At 44.7% G+C, this 22,598-nt stretch overlaps 1 protein-coding gene across 2 annotated transcripts in view; it reads right to left on the bottom strand.

Annotated features, from left to right (window-relative positions):
• Man1a1 (mannosidase alpha class 1A member 1) overlaps nucleotides 1-22,598 on the bottom strand; it is a 142,714-nt gene that overhangs the window by 80,914 nt on the left and 39,202 nt on the right. For both annotated transcript variants that reach the window (XM_013143329.2, XM_063235093.1), the window contains 2 exons: nucleotides 21,105-21,220; nucleotides 9,973-10,053 (listed from right to left, as the gene is read on the bottom strand). In XM_013143329.2, the coding sequence (XP_012998783.2) occupies nucleotides 9,973-10,053; nucleotides 21,105-21,220 (197 nt within the window). The remainder of the gene's footprint in view (nucleotides 1-9,972; nucleotides 10,054-21,104; nucleotides 21,221-22,598) is intronic.

The following is a 22,598-nucleotide window of genomic DNA, read 5'->3' as shown; positions in this document are numbered from 1 at the left end:
GGAATTCCATGAAAGCAGGATCCCAGGACTCACTGCCTTTGGAACGTCTGAAGCTCCTTCTCCAGTAAACTCATCCAGAAGGCTCTTGAACACAGTATTTTCTAAGTTCTTGGATGCTGATGATTCTCACCAGGGCCCTTTACACCCAAAGCTCCTCATTGGGTTAAAACGCTTGTTTCTCAGCCCGCTCACTGCCTATACCCCTGGAGCCAGTCACTGGAAGGGTGTATGTCCCTGTCTCAGGACTGATATGCACTGCCACGTGGGGTGGGAAAGCCTCGGCCTGGGTCCCCCATTGGCCAGTACCGTTCCTGTCCCTGTGTCCAGTGCAGGTTATTGGTCGCTGCTCCTTGCAGCATTTCCTTTCCAGGAGCAGCGGCCTCCTTCTCCGCCAGAGGACAGAGGCTTCTCCAGGGCAGCAGATGCCCAAGTTTCCTACTTTGCTTTCATTCCCAGGCACCTATGTGTCTGCTTAATCATCCTATGTCTGGTTATAACCATGAGCAACAGAAGCTGCAGCAGTGGGGTACGAAGCAAGCACTTTCTGAGTCACTCTGTGCCCTTCGTGGCTGAGCGGGGGTGCCCAGGGAGCCCAGAGAGCCAGGCCTCGCATAGCCCAGGGCCCAGGCAGAGCACTGCTCCATATCCTCACCCCAAGCTAGGCCTGGGGTCAGAAGGTAAAGGTCAGCAGCGATTTCTAAACTAGACCAACTTGTGGCCATTTCCAACACATTAAACACACACACACACACACACACACACACACACACACACACACAAATTTGGGCCATCAAATGATAACCCAAGAAAGCTTTGCAAATGAAATCTTTAGAGGACTCGTTTTAGAAGGGACCTAAATCCCAAACCAAAACATTTTTAACCAAAGCAAGTTTCTGTACATCAAATAAGTTTCCTACATGAGGTGATATTCACTTTCTAAATGAAATCCAAAATAAATTAACCAGATTTACTGTATTTGTGCACGCATGTAAGACTCTCTACCCAGAGTTCAGCAGAGGGAGCTCCGCACAGGTGTCCCAGCCTCAATGCCAACCAGCACATCTGCATTCCATCTGCTAAGCCTGAGGATCTGGCCCATGCTGAGCCTGAGGACCGGGGCCGTGCTAGGCCTGAGGACCAGGGCTGTACTGAGCCTGAAGGCCGGGGCCTGCTGAGCCTGAGGACCAGGGCTCGCTGACTTCCTAACCTCCATAGCCATGCATGCTTGTGCAGCCACCACAGTTTCAAACCTCAATCTCTGTATCTTCCTCTAGTTTTTGTTTCAGCTGCAACTTTGATCTGTACATATTTTCATACAAATTTAGGAATTTTATGTAAACAGTGTTTAAATTATAGCAAATTTAAAAATAAACATGCAGATGTCTGATAGTTTTAAAAAGACCGATGCTTGAATATACTGTAGAATCAGCCAAGCAGACAGATTTGGACAAAAACTCCCTGCTGGCCACTCAGCCTCATGATTGTCTTCTGGGTTATGATGTTGCTCAGAATGCCCCATTTTAAAAATCTCTTCAAATTCTTATGTCCTATCACATGGGAAATCTGAGACCAATGCAGACTGGTTTGCTACAATTGGTACCCAAACAGGGACACTGGGGCCAGAGAAAGTTTGGACCAGGACACCAGGACTGGAAGTCTGAGCACAGAGTTGAAAAGCCCAGACTGGGGAGTTATGCCCCAGCAGAAAGTGTAAGTGATGGGGGAGCTCTGCAGCAAAAGGAAAGGCCAGGCAGAGGAGCTGAAAGGAGAGGAGGGGAGAGGAGAGGATGGGAGAGAGAAGAACGAAGAAAAGGCGAGAAATGCAGCCCAGGTAGAAAGGCAAAAGAAAAAAGTGGATGCACATGGAGAACACTCTCAGCTGAGTAATGGGCAAAACCTGACAACTGATAGTTTAGGTAAACCAAGGCACAGTGTTTGGGTTCTGGTAAAAGGAGGCCATTCACAAACGATGAACCCAACCCCAGAAAAAGGAAAACAGTGTGGCCTTCCCTCCCTTGGAGGGGAGGAAGCCACCTGGCCGTTAGCCTTGGTCTCAGAAGAGAATCACTGGGCAACTCAGTGTCGTCTTAAACATCACAGAGACGGAGCCCGCTGATGGGAACAGGAGGTAGACTGAGTCCCAGGCCCGACAGACCATAAGGACACATCCACAGCCATTGCGAGTGCCGCTAGCCACTTCTCACCAGGCAGGAAAATGTCCCCATCTCCTCTGCGACCTCTGCACTATTGTGACCTGTGTGCTGGTCGGGGAAGAAACAGGTGTCTTCAGAGGGGTCCATTAAGAGGCAGGGGGTGGTTTCTGGGTTCTGCTGTGCCCCCCACCTGCTCCCTTGTGGGTTGGAAATGACCCAGCGGGATCTGCACTGTCCCACAGTTCTGGAGGCACTGTCTGGTCAGGGCACCACAGCTGCCCAAAGTGGTCATTATATCGCAACTACTTGAGGTGGTTACTGTGTCGTAACCGAGATACATCCAAGGCTACAGCTGGAAGACTGGGGAAATGCATGAGTGCTGCTGAGACACCGTTCTTACAGCTGATAAAAGTTTTCTGCTTTTTTTAAACAATTAAAAATATACAGGTTTATATAAAGAGGTTTATACAGAGGGAGGCAGATACCAAACCTGCATTGAAGAATAGGCCTAAGTTCTTTAATTTTCTAGGGAAAGAAAAGGTAGCAATTTCATTTGACTAAAATGCGTATAAGTTCAGAGTCCGTTCCATGTATTGCTGTAACCCTTATAAAGTACAAATTAGGCTTACCAATAATAATAGAATATTCAACACCTGACAGCTGCTACTCATCAGCCGTGAAATTTAACTACAAATATAAGCAAAGTACTGTTCTCTAATATGTTTTAGTGAATTAAACTACTTTAAATGAAGATATTAGCTGTCCCTTTTTAATAAAAAATTCAGTAAAGAATCTGAAATAATAAATTAATATTTAAAGTATACCTAAGTCTCAGCCTAAATCTACAAACTATAAGGTAAACATACCAAACAAGATGAATGCAGTCAATAACAACCAAAAGTATCATTTGATGGATGCAATGGATACAATTAAAGCCGTTCTGTTAAAAATGCAATGAATATGTAACTAGGGGTATGGAAAGTTTCAGTTGGAAAGCTTTCTCAAATTAAAGAAAATGTATCAGCTGGGGATTTAGCTCAGTGGCATAAGCGCCTGCCTTGCAAGCAGGCAGTCGTGAGTTTGATCCCTGGTACCGATAAAAATGAAAAAGACCAAAAAAAAAAAGAAAATGTATCACGGATTCCCTTCTGTTTTTACTTTTTATAACTTCCTCCTAGGTTTGTAATTTCAGAAAATGCCATAACAGTGTTATTGTATTCAAAAGGTCGATCATGACTACTGTGTTTAATGATGATTTAATTTAGATAGTGTCTCTCGTATGCTGAGACCTAGGTCCAATCCCCAGGTCTTTCAGAGAATGAGTGTGCAGACAGAGGGACAGCAAGATGTCAAGCTGGCATGACAGGGGTGCTCGCACAGGCTCAGGGGAGCCGGGCACGGGACTATTCCCCATCATCTGATCCCTTTCTCTCTCTCACCTTCTGCCCCAGTCCTTCCAGGCAAGTTGTTGTATAGCTTTTACTTTCAAAGTCATGCAAACATTTTCTGTTGGGATTTTAACAAGTCACAGTGACAGGAAATCCAGGGAAGGCAGCGTTATGGTTTGTGTCTGGATGTCTCCCCCGAATCCTCATGTGGTCTTGGAGACAGGTGGACTCTGGAGGTGGCTGAACCTAGAGTTTGTGATTGGCTCTGTCTAGTCAGGGGTGGGGATGTGAATGCTACCCCCAACCTAGGGTGGGGAGGTGGCATACAATACAAAGGAGGGAAAGGTGTGCCCCTCCCCTTTCTGCTCCTGCCACTCTTGCTGTCTTTAGCCACTGCCACCCTGTCTTGGAGCCAGCTGATGATGGACTGAAATCTCTACAAACTGAGCTAAATAAACCTTTCCTCTCATAATGCTGAGTGTCAAATATTTTGTCTCAGCAATGAGAGAAAAGTAAGTAGGACAATCAGCAAGCACTGACCCAGTATTTTCTGGGGCCAGGCTCATGGTGCTGAACAGAGGGAAACAAAACACTGGGAATTTCCTCCACCAATTCCAGCTGCATGAATTCTGCTGCAGAAAGGGAGTGTGGCGACTCCCAGACATGCCCGGGAGCTGTAAGAGGAGCAGAGCCCAGGTGTGGGGAAACAGGAGCGAGATGCCTTTCCCCTGCCAGAGAGGGCCTCAGGCCTAGGATGGCATCCAGGATGGAGGTGGACTGAGGCCAAATTACAAAGGCTTTGTGGGACAGATCAAAAAGACTAAACTTTTAGGGCCCCGGGTACCAGAAAAGGTTCATCCGAAGACTGCAGGGCACAACCACATGCTAGGGCTCAGCAAGGAGCAGGGGTGCTGGCCTGCCAAGTGTGCTGGGTGCCTCCCAGGGTGCCCCCAGGCTGCCACCACGGCCATCGGAGGAGAGGATGTGTTGGTTCCAGTCCCTGCTGTGGTTTAGATAGTGGCACTGCTCCATTAACAGATGGGCTCCTGACCTCTCAGTTCCTGGGTGTCTCAAGCCATGCATGGGACCCAGACGTAGCTGGGCCTTGGCTGAGGGACCCTGCAGGGTAAATGCAGAACGTTTGCAAACTCTGTGGATGCCCATGGACACGGCTCCAGCTACACGATCACCCTCAAACCTGGCCAGCCCGACTCTGTGCCCAGTGAGCCCCGAGTGCACACATGTGTGCACATCTCCCCCGAGGGCCAACCCTGCCCCCTGCCTGGCTACCGCCTTGCAGGCGATGTGCACCTTGTCACCTGCTGCCACCTGCACTGCCTGGGGCGTCTGGGTGCTCACAGGGCTGGAGGGAGCCACACAGCATGGCCCCCACTTGTTAAAACCCACACGCTTATTTGTATTGTGCTGTATTAGGTGGCCCTTTTTCTGGGTTATTTTTCCAAATGAACAAAATATACTTAGTTAACCATCTATTTAGTTTTTCTGCATGTAGATCTGTAAAACTGTATGTTTCTCTAATGTAACTTTCTCTGATCTTTTTGTTCTTTAAAAGCTCACTTTTTAAATTTTCACAAGTGTAATATTTCTAGTATTTTATTTTGACTGGTGCCAGGATCTCTTTTACTGAAATTTTTCATTATATGATAAACAGTGCAAAAAACTCTAACTAGTAATTTTGTTACTGCATTGTACCACTGTGTCAAGTTTCTCTTTTAACTACATTATACAAATCTCTTATTTCCTCATTGTGTAGAATTAACATGATATTTCTAAGTCCGGTACTGTGATCAGTTTCTTAAATCTTATCTTTCTTTGCAATTATGACTTTTGTTCATATCTCTTTCTGAATTTAAATGTGCTTGTTGGGATCAAGATGGAAGGGGTTCCATATGTTTGAAAGAGCAGAACAGACCTGAGCCCCATTGGTACCACTTAGGGAGGACTTGGAAGGGGCCAGGCAGACTCAGTGATGTCCCTCGACTTCCCCTGCTTACAACAGGTTTAGGCAACATTTAGCACACACATAGGAAGTGCTACACAAAAACAGAAAAACCCAACCACTGTTAATTCTCTCCCCTCCCCTGGCTGCTAGGCAATTTGAAGACACATTTCTGTTCAAAATTGAAATGATTAAGCTGCTGGATACTACATTCTGTGCTAATCTTATCTGCAACCAATTTGCACTGACTTTCTTTGCCGAGGTACAGGGCTTTCAGTGCTGAGCTGCACCCCTAACCCTCTCACTGGGTTGAATGTTGCCCAGGCCGGGATGCAGCTCAGAGATTCTCCTGCCTCGGCCTCACTCTGACTGTATTTTCTGCTTTCCACAGCTGCCTACATTGTTAGTCACTATAGCTTTCTGCAGGATGAGGCAGGAGATGGCAAATTTTTCAGAGCTTTCAATGATAACAAAGAGCCAGCTAGAGTGAGTGTGACATAGGCTCACCATCTCTGGGAGAGATGGCCGTCTCCGCTGGGCTATGGCTTGCACTGATTTGAAAGGGAACAACATCAATACTTCCTAACTTCCAAGAGCCTTTCTGAATTAATTTCATGATTATCTATCACTAAAGACACTTTTCAGAGTTGATTTTCACCCCTTCAAACACCTCGAATGCCTGTAGCCTACTGTGAAACACAAGCAGACTGTCCTCCCCCTCCACTGCTAAGCTCAGTCCATGTCCTCTTTCTCTCCTCCACCTCGCCTCTCCTCCACCACCACCGCCCAAAAAGTTGGCAGGATTAGCTGCTTATTTAGCAAGCGTCCCTCAGCAGTCTCGGTGCTGGGGCTGTGTCAGGTGTACTGGGAAGCCTTCGAGGGGTCTGAAGGAAAACCCTCCTGCTGTCACCAGGATGAAAGAGCAGCTGGCAGAGCCAACAGGTCAGGAGCCCACTCTCTGCATGTCCTACACCCCTGGCCCCCGAGAGCTACACCAATTTGGTTTCTGGGAACTGGTTTGTGTCTTTCCATGCACAGATTTAAAGCTAGAAGAGTGTTTTCTTTGATAATCTGATATGCTTACAAATTTAAATATGGGCTCTCAATTTAAAGAATAAGGTAAGTTTTCAAATCAAGTAGGGGTTTTCTCCCACTTGGCGGACTTACACCCTATTTTGACTCCAAAGCCTTTCTCTCCCTAACTCTGCTACACACCCTAAATTTTCACCCGAGATTTCCAATCCTTCTTTCTACTCGGTCTTGGGACAAGGCACTCAACCTGGCAGATTTCCCTTCTTCCTAACCCCCCAAGGGGCTGCATGACGCTGAGCTGCTGCAAACCAGCCTCCTTCAAGGGACATCAAGCCAAGAACGGAAGAAAGAGGCCGTGGTCACTACTCCTATGACTCCAGAGTCCAGTCAAGCTACAGGACCCGAGATGGCAGGCAGGGTTTCATCTCAGGTTGGTCGTCAGCCATCTCACTCTTTCCTAATAAATTCACTATACGCCCAGTACAGCTATGCTTCCTGCTGTGAAACCAAGATCAGCGGCTGTTCACACATGCTGCTTTCTAGGTGTGTCGGCCCCTTGAATGCCTTAAGTTTATTCTCCTCATTTGTGCTTTGCACTTGCAAATTTCCAATGGTTGCAAATTTTCAATTTTTGCTTTGGTTACTCTTATTCCACAGTGTCATTTCCTAAGAATTGTTCAAGAAGAAAGTAATTCCAACTCAGCACTAGCAGATGTTTCATTTTTAAAAACAGGGAGATTATAGTTAATTACATGTGGAAAACATAAGAATGAAGTTAAATTAATTACTTTTTTTGAGCACTGTGAATTTCCAATGAAGAATACAGGACCTAACTTTTTCCAAATTTCATTTTAGTGTACAGAGAGAGGCACAGATTTATCTTAACATGTCGGGAAGTTAGTGGAGGCAGCATATCTGAGTAAAGATACTCTACATGCACCTGTATTTCCTGTCTTTAGCAAGGACTTTCTTTTGCCTTGAGCTTATTATAGCACAATGCAACACTACCTTTTATTCTTAACACCCGTCACTCCTATTTAATATTCACCTTATCTCCATTCTGTTTATAATTCTTGCAGTTGCTGGAGTTTCCTACAGACTTCAAAAATGCTGAGGCTTGACTTTATGGTAACACAAAATATTTCTACTGAACTAGGACATTTTACACTTTGCATGCTGTAATCAAAGTCTACTATAGATATTTAATATCTGCACTGTTCTTTTTGTAGCTGAGTGCTCCTCTGGCAGATTACTGTTTGCAACTATAATTCTAGCACAAATCAATGCTTCTCTTGCTTCTGCAACATAGACGTTCGAATTTTGAGGCTGCATTAGTGCGGGGCTTAGACTTCAGATGGTGACTCCCAAGATAATCTTAAAAACTGCTGAGCTTCAGTCATGAAACCAGGATGTGAAATTACAGTATTAGTAACTTTTCTAAAGGTAATTCAGGAAGGCAAATTTTTCTACGTCACCTTAGTAAATTCTTTGATTGACATAAAAGTATTTGGAGGACTTTATTAATTGTCTGCGTCCAACTGAGGGACGAGAGGCTGTCAGTCACAGGTGATCAGAGAAAAGACAGGTGATTTCAGTCAGGCAGTGGGTGCTCACCCTCTCATCCAGTGCCTCCTGGGCAGAGAATAGACATTTGCGTTTGCTGACCTCCTAGAGCTATGTTATCCAAATTAGGAAGACTAGGAACAGCTTAAATATTTAATATTTAAGACTATCAAAAACTTGTTGAGATGGGTTAAAATATAAATGTACTGTTTGGAAATATGAGAAAAAGAATATTGTATAGAACTCTCTTATAAAAATTAAAATACAGAAAACCTATACCAAAACAATGTTTCCACAATGATAAGGATAAAACAAATACATTAAAAGGACAAATCAAACAGAAGTGTTCTTTGTTTTCCTATATTTATTAAAGTTTGTTAATACAGAATTAGACACACCTTATAAAGTCGTAGGCAAATTATTCTATCTATAAACAAAATATAATGTCTGTGGGTGTTACATCTAGATAAACACATAAATATACATTTTTAAGTACATATACAAATTGGAACATACATATACATAAACTCAAAATTCTGTTATGGAAAACTACACTAATTGTTAGAGTGCTATTTAGAAGAAATGTGCATTTCCTCCTTTTGCGTGGGCCCCACTGTCCTGATGGAGGCCAGACGCAGAAGGATGCAGTCCTTCTTTGCTGTAGACTGTCTCACCTAGCTGTGAATGCTGAAGGTTACTCAAGGTCACCTGACCATGCTGCGTCATAAACAGGTGCTGACTACTCTGTGCTGGTTAATCAGAGGAGCGCTGTAAATTCTAAGCTTGCCTGTTTAAACATTCAGAGTCCTTGGCTCCAGGAGTGGGTATGCTGAACCCAGTGGGATGTGTGAAGTTATTCGAGGACACTGGAGGAAGACAGGAGGGGGCATGGGATCTCAGGACCCTGGCTCCAAAGGTGACACAGGTCGTGGAGAACAGAATGCAACACTCAGCAGGGAGGCAGAGGGCTGTCTACATACACTAGGATGCCACACACACCAGGAAAGGGAATCGGTCCTCAAGAGAGAGACGACGGGGTGGGGAGGGCAGCTGGAAGGCTCCCGTTCAATTTCCGCAGCTTTGCCTAACAAATACGACCCGATGCAGACCTCGCGTCCCTAGCCAGACGCTGGGGCTGGCATGGAGCTGACTGCTTCTCAGCATTCAGTGCCACCAGGGAGAAAGGTGAGGTTCACTCCAGCAACTATCAGTGGACACTTCACATAACTCACAGAGCTGTCCAAAACCTTTCCAAGAAGATAGCATCAGTGCCTTACAGCATGAACAAAACCCTTTCCTAATCTATCAACAAAAGGCAGCTGAATTAAAAATTCCTGCTTGCTCCAAGCAGCAGATAAAAATTAACTGTATGTCCAACCTGGTGGAGCCACAAAGCACTGGGCTCTGGGAAGTTCCTGGGAGGTGGAGACTCTCGCCCCTCGATTTCATAAGCACTGTGATTTTTATACCTTGTTGCCATGCTTTCTGCATTTTAAGATGTTTCTATTAAGCTACCATTATACTAACATCAGAATAATTTTCAAAGAGAGAAAAATCACCCTCCAGACTTCCCCGACACTAACCCTCTAATGATTCCGCGGGCGGGCCTCGGAGCAGTAATCACATGGATCTAACTTAATGGAGCTGGCTTTGTGAAAGCATCACTTCTCACTGCTTAGCAATACCTTCTGCCACACTTCCTCAGCTTGCTCATTTAATTAGCACATAGTATGAGAAATTCAGTGTAAGCCACAGGCCTACTAACATGTGAAAGTAACAGATTCATCCTGAATATGTACCACAAAAGGCATATTTTACAACAAGTAACATTTTTAGACGCTTTAAAATTCACATGTATACACACTTTTCATCTTACCTCTTCTCCAGACAGATAGTAAGCTGACAGCAGTCCACCAACAAACCGGATATTCACTTCAAAAACAGAAACCTCAGCATTCTGTGGAGACAAAAGGAGGAAGGCTGAAAAATATCCCGTGCACACTGTTTGGAAAACCATCACTGTGATACACCGCTCCACATATTTAAGGTGTGCTCAATCCCACATGCTTGCCCAGAGGATTCACATGCAGGGGAAACATCTTCTCTTTTAATACACTTACGAGGATAAGAATGATTTGGGCTCTTGGAAATTACAAAGTACTTATAAAGCTCTTTCTTCCCTGTATTCAGCAAAGACTTGCTATTCTCTATCTGTGCACATGCAGTAGGCCCAGGGCACTTTTTCTACTGTTTCTCCTGAACCTTTTTCCTCTGTGTGCTGTGCCGAGTCCAGCAATCTCTTCCTATTTGTTACAGTAGCACAGACAAACACGAGGGGATCTAAAGCCAGGGACCTGACCTGGGGTCCTGGTTTTCCAGCTTTCTGCTAGTGACCTGGGGTAGCTGCATCTCTCGGAGGTGACACTAATCTCTGTTTAAGGAGATGATGATGTAATAACTATGCTGCTGCATCTGGCTAGGCTTCTCTGATTTATTCCATAGTAACAGTTTGCTTTTATTGTTATTCCTTACAGTGTGACTGGTTTTCATTCTCCTACTGAACTTATGAATCAATTACCACTCTCAACCATTTCAGAAATGGAGAAGCTTGGACTTACTGTGGGGAATGTGACTTTCTGAAGGCCAGACAATTATCAAGTGACACACTAAGCTTTGGACATGAATCCTCTGATTTCTGGGGCTGAGTCCTGTGACACCTCACAAGCCAAGCATCAGCAGCAGTCAAACAAGTGTGGCACGGAATTAGTAACTATCACCCACACTTTCCTTCTTTCACAATATGCAACCACTACATACTCCGTCTTGCACTGTTGCTGACTGACCAGCACCGCTGACCGAGAGCAGGGATAAGATGCAGGCTTGGCTAACATCTCTCCACGGGTAGCACTCTCTGCACAACCATGATTATGCCCAGCACCAAACCACGTGCTGAGGGGACCCCTGGGGCAACCCCAAACTTAGCACAGAGTCAGTACCTGGTGGGCAAACTCGTCCAAGTCATCTGGGAGTCACTGTACTGAGCAAATATTTCTGGAAGAAGTATTATGTGCCCAGCCTTGTCTCAGGATACAGGGACACGACAGAGAAGACTGCAAGGCTGCTCGAACTCACTGAGTCTACTTTTTACTGCAGAAAACATTTTCAGAAAGTGCAGGTGACAGTCATTTTACTTTCATGTGCTCTCTGTACAAGGTTTATGGATCACATAATCAAGGCTAAATAACAGCTTAAGTAAAAACATGCTTAAAAACTTCATGAACAGGGAAGATTATGAAAACAAGTTAAGAAAGATAATTTTTGTCCAAGTTAGGTAAAAGCATCATGAAATAAGACTATTTGATGACCGTGTTTAAAAGTACTTCATGATTTGTAGTATGCACCTAATGTACTTCGATTAAAAGCACTCTCTATGGGTGCTATTTATCCTATATTGCACCTGTAGAGGTAAAACTTATCCTCCTGCCTCAGCCTCCTGAATGCTGGGATGACAGGTGTGTGCCACCACATCTGGCTTGCATTTCCAGTTTTTAAACTGAGAACAGACCTCCACATTTCTGCTGGCTGAACCTATAGAGGATTTTATGTTCTTATTCCGGCTATAGGCTTATTACATATGCATCCTCTTCTGTCTACACAAATCCTGGTTCATCGGGGCCTTTCTGTAGGCAGCTGATAAAAATTACTGCAAGGTGGAGGACTTAGCCATGTCAAACACCACAGAAATGTGTCTCCAGCTAGACCCTCATCACTGGTGGCTACAGTTATTCAAGCAGCTACTGATCCAACTCTGTAGTACTCTTAAACCTAAATTCTACTTGTTGTGCTTGTCTGTAAAGTACTAACATATGACCTTCATGGTGCTAGGTCAAGGTCAGGTGCTATGACTTCTGAATTTCACAGATCTAATGGTCTAGTAAACCCATCTGCAAAGCAAATTCAGCTTGTTTGTGAATGCACAGGCAGCAGTGACCGCTGTGTCCTGTCTTTAAAAGTCTGGCTCAGGAAGGTCATAGCCTCACCATCAGTAACTCAATAGTTGCTACCTTCCTGCTCTGGAAGTAGGGTGACCTCTGAAATCACAACACAAAATTCTTTATTCTTTTTCCTCTAAGTTAAATTAGAAACCTTAATTTGAGCTCTTTATGTTATATATTGGGTCAGAATATTGAAATTTAGACATTTAGATTATTTCTTACACATCCTTAGGTGAAAAGGACTAAGAAAGACACAAAATCTTCAACTACTACAAACTGATTAGTGGATTACAAAAAGCCGGACCTTACAGGAGAAAGACATGGGGGTAAGGGCTGGCCCGGCAGAGGCAGGGACTGGCGCAGGCCGAGCTAGGGTTCTGCCATCAGTGAGGAGGGACAGCACACTCCTTCGGAGTCAGGTGCTTTCAGAGACCTGGTTCCCAGTGTCTGGCTCACGAGCTACCTTCTCAGGGAAGCCTCGGGACCCAGCGCCCACTGGCTCTGACCCTCCTGGGGTCTGGGGGTAAGACATCGCCATAGTTAAGTGCCTTCTTTGTATCCTATCCGGCTTCCCTTTGGACTGGACATACTTTATAAGACACTAGGATTTTCAAAATCAAATTCTTTGGTGCAAGTTTTCAGGCCACTTTTCAAACTTCTGCTGTCAATTTCCTTCAAAATTGTCATATTAAATTTAAAATAATATATTCCTCCTGTTAACATTCATGCAGTATTGCTAAGATATGACAGCATCTAGGCAGGGAGAGGATAGTATGTGGATGGAGCTGCCAAACACTAAAACCTGACATGCTTTGCCCTAATTTGTGTAATTTGTGTGAATTTTGCAGTCTGCCACCCTTGCTTGTTTTAAAATAAAACTAGCTTCATACTTTCATCTTTCAGTAAGATTGCATACTAAGAATATGCCTGCATGGTGCATGGCTGATCAAATATGGTCTTCTGTACCAGCTTAAGGGGTAGATGGAAACTTTTGTTTAAATTGCACACACTGATTGGCTTGTGCTAGAATGGATGAGCAAGCACTGCTTGGAAATTTTTGGCTAAAGATTTGCCAAAAAAAAAACCCCAAAAAAACCAAAACGGGCCTAGATTGGAGAAACTGCTCTTTTGTGTTTTTATTCTGGCAATGGCTATGGAATCAAACGTTTGTTACTGGATTCATATACAAATTAAATGAAATAGGCAGTGTTGTTGCAGAATCCAAGAGATCAGAGAGACCTATGAGGAAAAAGAAGGATTTCCAGGTTTTTAGAAGCACATTGACTTACTGAACTTCTGTCCAAAGTGCTGGGCATTAGAACAAAGGAAAGGTTCTAATTTTATACATTTGTTTAGGGGGTCTCTAGAAATGGAGGTAGGGTAAGGTACAGAATCAAGACAAAGCAACTGATAATTAAGTCTTGAGAGAAGACAGAGCCTTATGAATCCTGTGAGAACAGAACAATACAAGCTCCGTTTACAGGACGCAGTTGCCAACCTTATCTGTACCAGAACAAGAAATTACAGCTACGGGGCAGAGGGTAGTTCAAGGGGCATTGCTCTGTAAGTCCTGCTGCAGTATGACTAAATTTGCACCAAAATTGAAGAGGAAAGTCATGTAAATCATGGAAAAATTATGTATTGGAGCTAACCTCCATTTTTATCTACGAAGTTGGTGCCTTACACTGATAATTTCCACCGAAAGTACATGCATTCTCTTCATATTTGTCTTTAATGTGCATATAAAATGATGAGATAAGGTGATAAAAATTGCCAAAATGGATAAAGAGTCAACATTGTAAATTATTCTGTATCTTCCTTAACCACCATTGAGCTCCATCTCTCTGCTGGGAAAGGCTCTCTCCAAGCTAATGCACAAGGATGCAGTCTCTAACCTAGGCGCTTAGAATCTTGCCTGGAACCAACCTCCTCGCATCAGATAGGTAGCATTTTAAACAGGGCAGAGTCTTTTATTAGATTGCATTTTTGAGCAACTTATTCACCAACATTATCCAGAAAGTGACACATTCTGATGGTGCTCAGTAAGTGAAATGACAGGTTTGATCAAGAGAGCAAGTTTAGGCCCTGGGGCTGACACAGCTTTGCTTCCTTTTGCTGAGGGACTCCAGAGACACAGCTTCCCAGAACAGATCAGTTCTTTCTGTGGATCTCCAGGTCTCTGGGTATTATTTAGAATGAAACTTGTACCAGAATTTTGTTAATTGTTACCTTATGATTCTACACAGCACAATCCATCTGACTGACTGGAGCCAACTGAAAAGAATTTCCTGGAAAAGAACTCCTCACAGATCTTTAAGTCTTCTTCTGAATGGTTTTTTTTTTTTTTTTTTCCAGATTGAATTTAAAACACAATAGGCCTCTTTTAAAGGGCAATTCTCTGATCCCTAAAGTCAGAGTATTTCATTGCTAGCTATTCCCCCAGACTCCCTTTGTTACAGGAAGCTGAGATAGATAGAAATATTACAGGCAGGCAGATAGGGCTGAGCCCCTAACGGAGCCAGTGCAGCAGATGAGACACCTGGCAACTGAGGGGGAGACTGACACCTCAGCTGTGGGCCAGATCCCAAGACAAAAGACAAAACAAATGCACCCCCATACTTCCTGAGGATAAGCAACCAGGGCTGATATTCTAAGCAGGTCCAAAACCCAGAAGGTGTGACTCAGCCCCTGCAGAAGAGCCCTGCTCTACATTCATGTCTGCTTGCTACCTGACTCACTTCCCCATTTGATCCCAATTTAATCAACTTTACGTGAGCAATTAGACTTGTAATCTTATTGGCTAACCACAGTTCTGTCCCACCTCAGGCTCACCTTGAGATTTCCCAGTTTTCCCCACCTGCCTTACCTTGGGGTTTTGCACTACAAAAGTTGACAACCCACTCCGGACCCCTTCTGTCTCTTTTAGACAGAAGGTTTCTTTCTCTCAATAAGTACGTTCTTATGAACCTCCATGGTTCCTAAAATTTATTCTTGAATCTTAGAGAACACGAACTCATACAGACATCTAGTAGGTTGAGAATTCTTTTTTCCTTTTATCACCTTCAGCTCTGACATAAGCTAGGATTTCCAAACCATTTATCATCCATGAGAAATAACAAGGGTTAATAATCACCCCTGTGACATACCAACGTAACAATGCATTTAATAACAAGTGCCCACTGCAATCCAGTGCAACCACGACATTTAATAACATAATGGTAAGGACGCTTCTCCTCACTGAAAGGCATTTTTGAACTAACTTAAGACTTTTCAAAACCAGTGACTACAGACAAGTGACTGCCTAAAATCCTTGCCTGTATTTTAGGATTAACACACGCTATCACTTAAAACACCACTGAAAAGTGTATGTTGTGCTAACACTTCAAGGATTAAGAGCAAGTATGAAACTTCTTTTTAACAGATTAAGTGGCAATGTTTCATACACCCGGAGCTTTCAGTTTCACATTTAAGTGATATGATGAGTCTCTTAAGATCGTTAAGGAAGTGCAAGCTGTCTGGGCCACAAAGCATCTGGTCAACCGTAATGGGTGGGTTGGAGAAGCAGGATGAAGAGGTTCTGCAGAAGCAGCCAGATCTAGGTACTTTTACAGCCAGCATGTGTGGATCAAGAGCTCCTGGGGCATCAGGATCTTGGGCCAATACGCGCCTCAATGGATGAACGCTGCTGCCCTCAGCTTGGGTGCTGCTGGGAGTGGCCTGGCAGGAGGAGGCGTCAATGGGGCTGCTCCTCCATGAGCCTTGTACTGCTTCTGCTCCCCTCAGGGTCAGCTGTGGGCTGCCTGTATTCACCATCTTTTCATGCATTGATTGACTGATTGATTGATTATTGGTGGTGATTAAAAGGGAATAAATTCAGGGTTCGTGCAATAAGCTCAGCCTCCCCCTTTTATCTGAGACAGGGTCTCACTAGGTAGTCCAGGCTGCCTTGAACTCAGGGCATTTCTGCAGCCTCAACCTCCCACACGCTGGGATTACAGGCATGCCCTGCCACACTTGGCTTTGTCTTTTGGGACAAAGTCTCCGTAAATTACAAGGCTGCCCACCTTGGGCTTGAGTTGCAGTCCTCTGCTTCAGCCTCCCAGAGTGCAAACGAGCTGACCATGGGCTGAGTAAATAACTGAGTAAATAAAAATGTCCTCTATGTCACGGGGGCTGGGCACAGTATTTTATCCCAGCAATGGGAAAGATGGCCAACAGAAGCCAAATCTATCACTAACCTATCAGAGACAACAGCTCCTCTTACATCCACACCCCAAAAGATCACTTTGGTAGGTAGTCTTAGCATTCCGTGGAAAAAATACTTCTCGACAGAATAATGAACTTAGTTATCTGCACCCGTTGGGATATAACTCTGCTTCAAAACAGATCTTTTCCAAGAGCAAAGCAAAGCACCTTCTTCCAAGCCTGGTGGCACAGAACCCCGGATGGAGCCCAGCACTCACTCAGCTGTGTAAGAACATCAGGGCTGCTTCCTGAAGTCAACACACAGCTTTCAGAGAGGGAGTGCTACCCCTTATTTAGCTTATTTCCTTGTAATGGAAAGTAGGATGGTGTTCCAACTGGATAAGCAAATAGATCTTAAAAAATAAATTAAAGACACGCTTTGCCACCAAGAATCTCAATTATCTGAAACACAGTATCCACTACCATCAGAAGCACAGCCCAGAGGCGGGCCAGTTCACCGCATAGTATGCTGCTACATAACAGCTGGAGAAGCTTACCATCATCCACTGTCTTTCTCAAACAAAGCCCTCTGTTCACACCAGCACATTCGCCTTCATGTAGAAAGAGTGTTAAGAGTAGTTTTTATATAGCTTTTGTGTTTACAGTGGATTTGCATTAAAATTACCTGGAGAAACTTCTCCACATTCTACGTATTCTATAAAACTACTACTGAAGTGTGTGTTCAGCATTTCTCAGGTGAGGATCTAGGGAGCTGATTCTTCTAAGGAGCCAGCAGAGAAGAGGCCCACAGCTACACCGCGAAATGCCCTCCCGGAAACCCTTAATCATTTTCGGTTGTCCTGAGGTCATAATCTTCCCACAAGAGGAACTGCCACAGCCCAATCTGTCTGGGAGGTAGGTTCAGCCAAACAGGTAGATCAACTGCAACTGAGCTGCAGAGCATCTCTAACTATGTAAAAATCTGACACGGTAACAGCCACTTTGTGCTGTCTGCAAGCCTTCCTGCTGAGTCAACCGCACGTGGTTGACAAGCAGGACAGGACAGCTGGCTTCTCATCCATTTCACAGGACTTTCTGAGTAGCTACGAAGTGATCCTTGAGGATGAGTTCTGTGTAAGACAAACCCCTAACCTTAGATAACTCAAGATTCTCTGGCTACTTATATATTTCTCAATTCACTGACTTTCCTCTCCAACAAAACTGGGTCACCCGCAGGCTTTGCTGCATAGTTTTGGGCAGATTAATCAATCACATCCTCATCTATAAAAAATAGCGATGGTACCACACTGCTTAGCCTATGAGGCTGTGACAAAGCAAGCTAACCTCCAAAGACGCCTGCTAGCGAGCTGCCTGAACTATCTCAGATAGTCACTGACTCCTCCTGGGCCTTCTATGGACAGCCCAGCCCTAGCAAGGGGGTCTGCACACTGCCCACAAGAGACAAGGGGCTCCACGACGGTAACTGACGGCTCCTCTGAAGGATTCTGGTAAACGCTGGAGGGCTGAATGAATAATGAATGAACATGCCACAGTCTAGATTTTTTTTTGTCCTAGGATTACTCTGCATTAAAATCCAAAGGTGCATCCATTTTTCCTACAAATGACTCCAGTTTACAGTATCTCTTTTGCTGGAGGAGTGGTATGCCATTGTGTATAAAGATTCCATTTTCTTTACCCATTCATTCATCTGTTGATGGACACAAGGGCTGCTTCTAAGATTTGGCTGTTATGAGTTGCACATGTTATGAGTTGCATATAAAGATGGACATGCACGCATCACTGTAATGTGACATCTTTAACTCCTGCAGGAAGACTACAAGGTCAAGTGAAATAAATCAGACATACAAGCTTAAATATCAGGTAGTTTCTCTCCTATGAGAAACCCGAAGGGTAAGCGAAGAGCAAAATAAAAGACAGATAAAAAGAAATAGGGAGCTCTTTCTCAAAGGGAAAGGGGATCAAGCGATGGAGGGGGAGGGAAAGGAGAAGAAGGGGGTGAAAAAGAAATTAAGATGCGTTGTGTACACGCACCGACATCAAACAAGGGATGGAAGCAGTACGTACTGCACATGTGTATCAATGAAAACCCTGAAAATCCTCCAGGGTCTCCTCAATAGCTCCGCCCTCTGTAGATGGCTTGGCTGATCACAGAGCTCTGGCCATGAAGTCCTTGCTCCAACCCTCAACATATTATCCACTGGCTGATTGTTGGCCAGTTGTTAAAGCTACTGGTGCTGATGAGTACACAAAACAAATGAAAGGAAAATAAATTTCAGCTCTGGCAATGTCAGTAGCCCATGACAGGCACACATACTTCTAAGGGGTGCAGGTAAGTCTTTTGTACACCGACAAATTTACTCTTAACACTAGACTGTTTATACTTAGGAGTACCATAGGGTAAAACTCAGTGTCAGTGGTTAGTACTGTTCTGCTTCCTTCTCATCTTCATTCTCTTGCAATAAATTTGGATTCATTAATCCTTTTTAAACAATATCCTTGCACTGTCAATTAAAATACTTTATCAGAAAAAAAGTGTTAAAGATAAGCAACAAAGTTGGAATGATCCTTTTTTTTTTCTGCTAAGGCTTTTTTAAATTTCTTCTGCATTCTAATAAGTGGGAAAAAATCCTCAAATATTTGGTAACCAAAATCATGAGACACTTGTTTAATCTTTGGGTGTATGGGTGGCTATATGACAAATTTTCACGTGTAATAAACAGTGGCTAAAGAACTCCAAAACATAAGGACTGAGAACAAATCAATATGCCTTTTCTGAATTTAGACAGATTTAATATGGGAAGCACTATCACTTGTATACTACTGGTAAATTTTTTAAAAAGAAAATATGGCAACACTCAAAGAGCTGCTACAAATAGACATCAAGCCTTCTGACATTAACAACTGCACAATAAAAAGACTTTTAAATGAGATCTGTGGCTCTGATTTTTACAAGTACATTTTGTTCAATTTTTATTTTTTTATTAGTACATGTTTGTAGTACATAATGATCACCCTCAAGGCACAGCCCCAACACTACAATTAACAGCCCTGAGATGTATATACACAAAATCTGATGAGGAATTGGATAAAATCTTTTTAAAAAAGTAAAACTTTAGGGAAAGAGAACTTTAAAGGTGGTCAGTGTTTTAGCAGTCACCCAGTGGGAGTCCAATCCCTTTATCAAACAAGGAAGCCAAGGGACTTTTCCCACTGCTGCGTGTCTGACATCTCCTGCTAGAGCCACTCTGACCAAGTGGTCCACAGAACCATTCACATCCCTGAGGTGGTGTGGTGGGGAACAGCTGGCTGCCTTTTGCTATAGTGATATCTTGTCTCTCACCTTAGCTACTTCTCCTCAGTCATTTAAATGAAACAGCCCCTCGCCCTCCACAGCTCCAGCCCCAGCCCCCAAGTGCAGAGCTGCCCAGGAAGAAACCAGGCAGGGAAACAAAGAAAACTGCTGTGTCTGGGGAAACTGAGCAGACAACTGTGCTGCTGTTGGCACTGTGCAGAGTCTGATGTTACTAAAGTCTGCCCTGCTGTCTCTCACTGATGGGTTCTGCAGGAATCACCTACCCTTTCTAGAGAAGGATGCTGGGTGAGGGAGACTCACAGAAAGAAAACTTTTCCATCGCTTGAGCAGAACTCCCCTAGATGACTCTGATCAAGTAACTCGACAAACCCAGCACGTCACCATCTCCCTCTGCCTGCTTTCTCATCTTTAAAGTAAAAGGGCTGATCTCCTTTTTGGGGATATCATCTCTTATAGCCTAGTGTTAACTGTCAGATACCTTAAACATAACCCGCCCATAAAGTCTCCCAAATGTAACACACACATAGCAGTTAACTACAGAAGCAGGAACCAAATACTACAACACAGACTTAAAGATGCTTCTAAGCCAGGGTGACATGAAAGTCTGCTGTGCTGATCTTTCGTACTTCAGCGGTCCTGGTGTCCTCTCTCCATCTGGGGACAATGGAGCAGCAGAGAGCAGCACACAGAGGCTTACGAGGATGTCTTGAAAAGTATACCACCATTGCAGTAGAAGCAAAGGCCTAAAACCCAGAAGCCGGGGCTAACAGGTTTCCTTTCCTAAGTCAGATCCTTGTCAGCATCACTAAGGATGAAAGAAGCGCCCAGCTGGTCTGAAAGGACATCCTCCTATCAGGGTCCCCAGGAGAACCAGAGCTGTCATCTCCCTCAGCTTGGCCCTGGGGATGCTGCCACATGGGGAGTGCTGACAGAGGGGCCTAGGACGTGAGAGCTCAGAGCTTCTGGGAGGAAGGGGTTGCGGAGGCCTGAGCCTCACACAGGGGAGAAACATAGGGGGAGCCCCGTCCTAGGACCTCAGCACCCAGCTTCTCCTCTGTCTCCCAGGCAGTTCAAGGGCTCAGCACAGTGGGGGGTTTCAATAAATAGTAATGTCCTTTCTTATTCTTGACAAAAACATTAAAAAGAGAAAGAATATAATATAACAATATACTAATTTTTTTCTTTTTTGCAGTACTGGGAATTAAACTGAGAGCTTTTCCACTCAGCTGGAACCCTGGCCCTTCTGTTTTGAGACAGGGTCTCAATACACCATTAAATTGCTCAGTCTGGGCTGGAACTTTTGCTCCTCCCGTCTCAGCCTCCCAGAGTGCTGGGATTACTGGTGTGTATCACCAGGCGCATCCTCCTGACAACAATACTAAAGTTATATTGTTCCCACAGGGATACATTATTAAGAGGTAATACACCCCAATACGGATGTATTCAAGTTAACTAAGATTTGAGGGCTAAGTTAGCAACTTTTAAGTAACTTACCACATTGAAGTCTAAATTTTTTTCAATCCATAATTTTGCTTCTTGAAATTCATCTTCCATTCCCATAATAAAAAGTGTATCCAGGGCATCTACTATAGTTGCTCCTTTGATGTTACCTGAAAATACCAGAAAAAAATGTTTGTTCAATAAAATACATACACATATGAAAACTGACCGTACCTAGTAATTCTATACACAGCTTAAAATTCTTTCAGGGAAGTAAAATAAACAATATGTCCCCAAACCAAATTAGATATTATTGCAGAAGATGACACAGAATATTTTATGTCTCTTCTGAGCTGTAGAAAGTAAGTTTTAGCAATGTCATTTGAGGTTGCATTCTCCAGCAACAAAGACCCGAAGAGCAACAGAGGACACACACTGGCTGTCAAGGAGCTGTGCCGCAGTGCACCTGCCCGGATTGCCCGCACATCGTAGCTGGACAGCCTGTCCGCCCAGAGTGCTGAGGAGAAACTGGTGCGCGCTCTTGCCCACAGTCAGTGACCTGGCACACGGTGGACTGGACACAGCTGCTGGCCTGTGCCCAGGGCTCTCGCTTCACCCCTGAACACATGCAAACCTGATGCTTGCTGCCCCCGCAAATGTCAGCATGGGGTGGCCACAGCCAAACAGCTTGAGGTGCGACTTTGCAACTCCTAAGGGCCTTTTTCCTTCTTCACAATCTCATGCAGAGAAGATTGGTTCTTACTGTGGCCCTCTGCAGCCCCAGCGCAGGGCTCGTCCCTCCTCTTGCCTTACAAAGCACTGAGCTGGCTCCTCCAGGTCTGGGGCACTGCCAGCATCCCTACTCCTGAGCCATGGAAAGTGCTCAATGTAGTACTCCAAACCCAAGTCTGGCTGCCATGGCTGCCCAAGGGTTAATGGCACTGTGAGTGCAGCGATGTGCAGTGTGGACAAGGGGATGCCTTGCCCCCAGGCCAGGACTCACAGGTGGGATCAGACCTCAAAGCCCTGCTCAGAGGGCCTGTAGCTTAGAGCAAGTGAACTGTATGCTCTGGACGCTCCATTAACACCCAGAGGCTGGGTGTTCTGCAGCTGACTATGCGTGGCTGAGACCTAGCCAAAGGCCAGGTCGAGCAGAGGGCCCTGCTGGCCTCAAGCCTGGCTGACCCACTCCCTTTCGGGCCTGACCTGACCTGGCTGGACTCTGCCTCTTCCCCTGCTGCTCTGGTCCTCCTCACACCCTGTCGTGGCGTGTGTCTCCTGGGCTATGTCCTCCTGAGGACATGGCCACCCTGTCCTGCTCATCTCTCCCATTCTCACAGAACCCACATGATGGATAGGCCAGAGATGCCTGTACCTGGGAGGCCAGTGACCAAGTAGGAAGATGACACGTGTGGTGGCCAGGTCAAGGCCATACCTGCCATGGAGATGAACTCACTTCCCCAGCAAAGTCCCTTCAAGCCCACACTGCAAGCAGTTATCTTCAGGAGGCTGAGAGTGTTCGGGTATTACAACACTCAGCTTCCTGCA

The sequence above is a fragment of the Cavia porcellus genome, unplaced genomic scaffold (assembly GCF_034190915.1).
Source record: "Cavia porcellus strain 051 isolate PalLab524CR breed Dunkin Hartley unplaced genomic scaffold, mCavPor4.1 scaffold_24, whole genome shotgun sequence".
In the NCBI taxonomy this organism is placed as follows: domain Eukaryota; kingdom Metazoa; phylum Chordata; class Mammalia; order Rodentia; family Caviidae; genus Cavia; species Cavia porcellus.
Note: the sequence above shows the minus strand (reverse complement) of the source record. Positions and strands in the feature narration are given on the sequence as shown.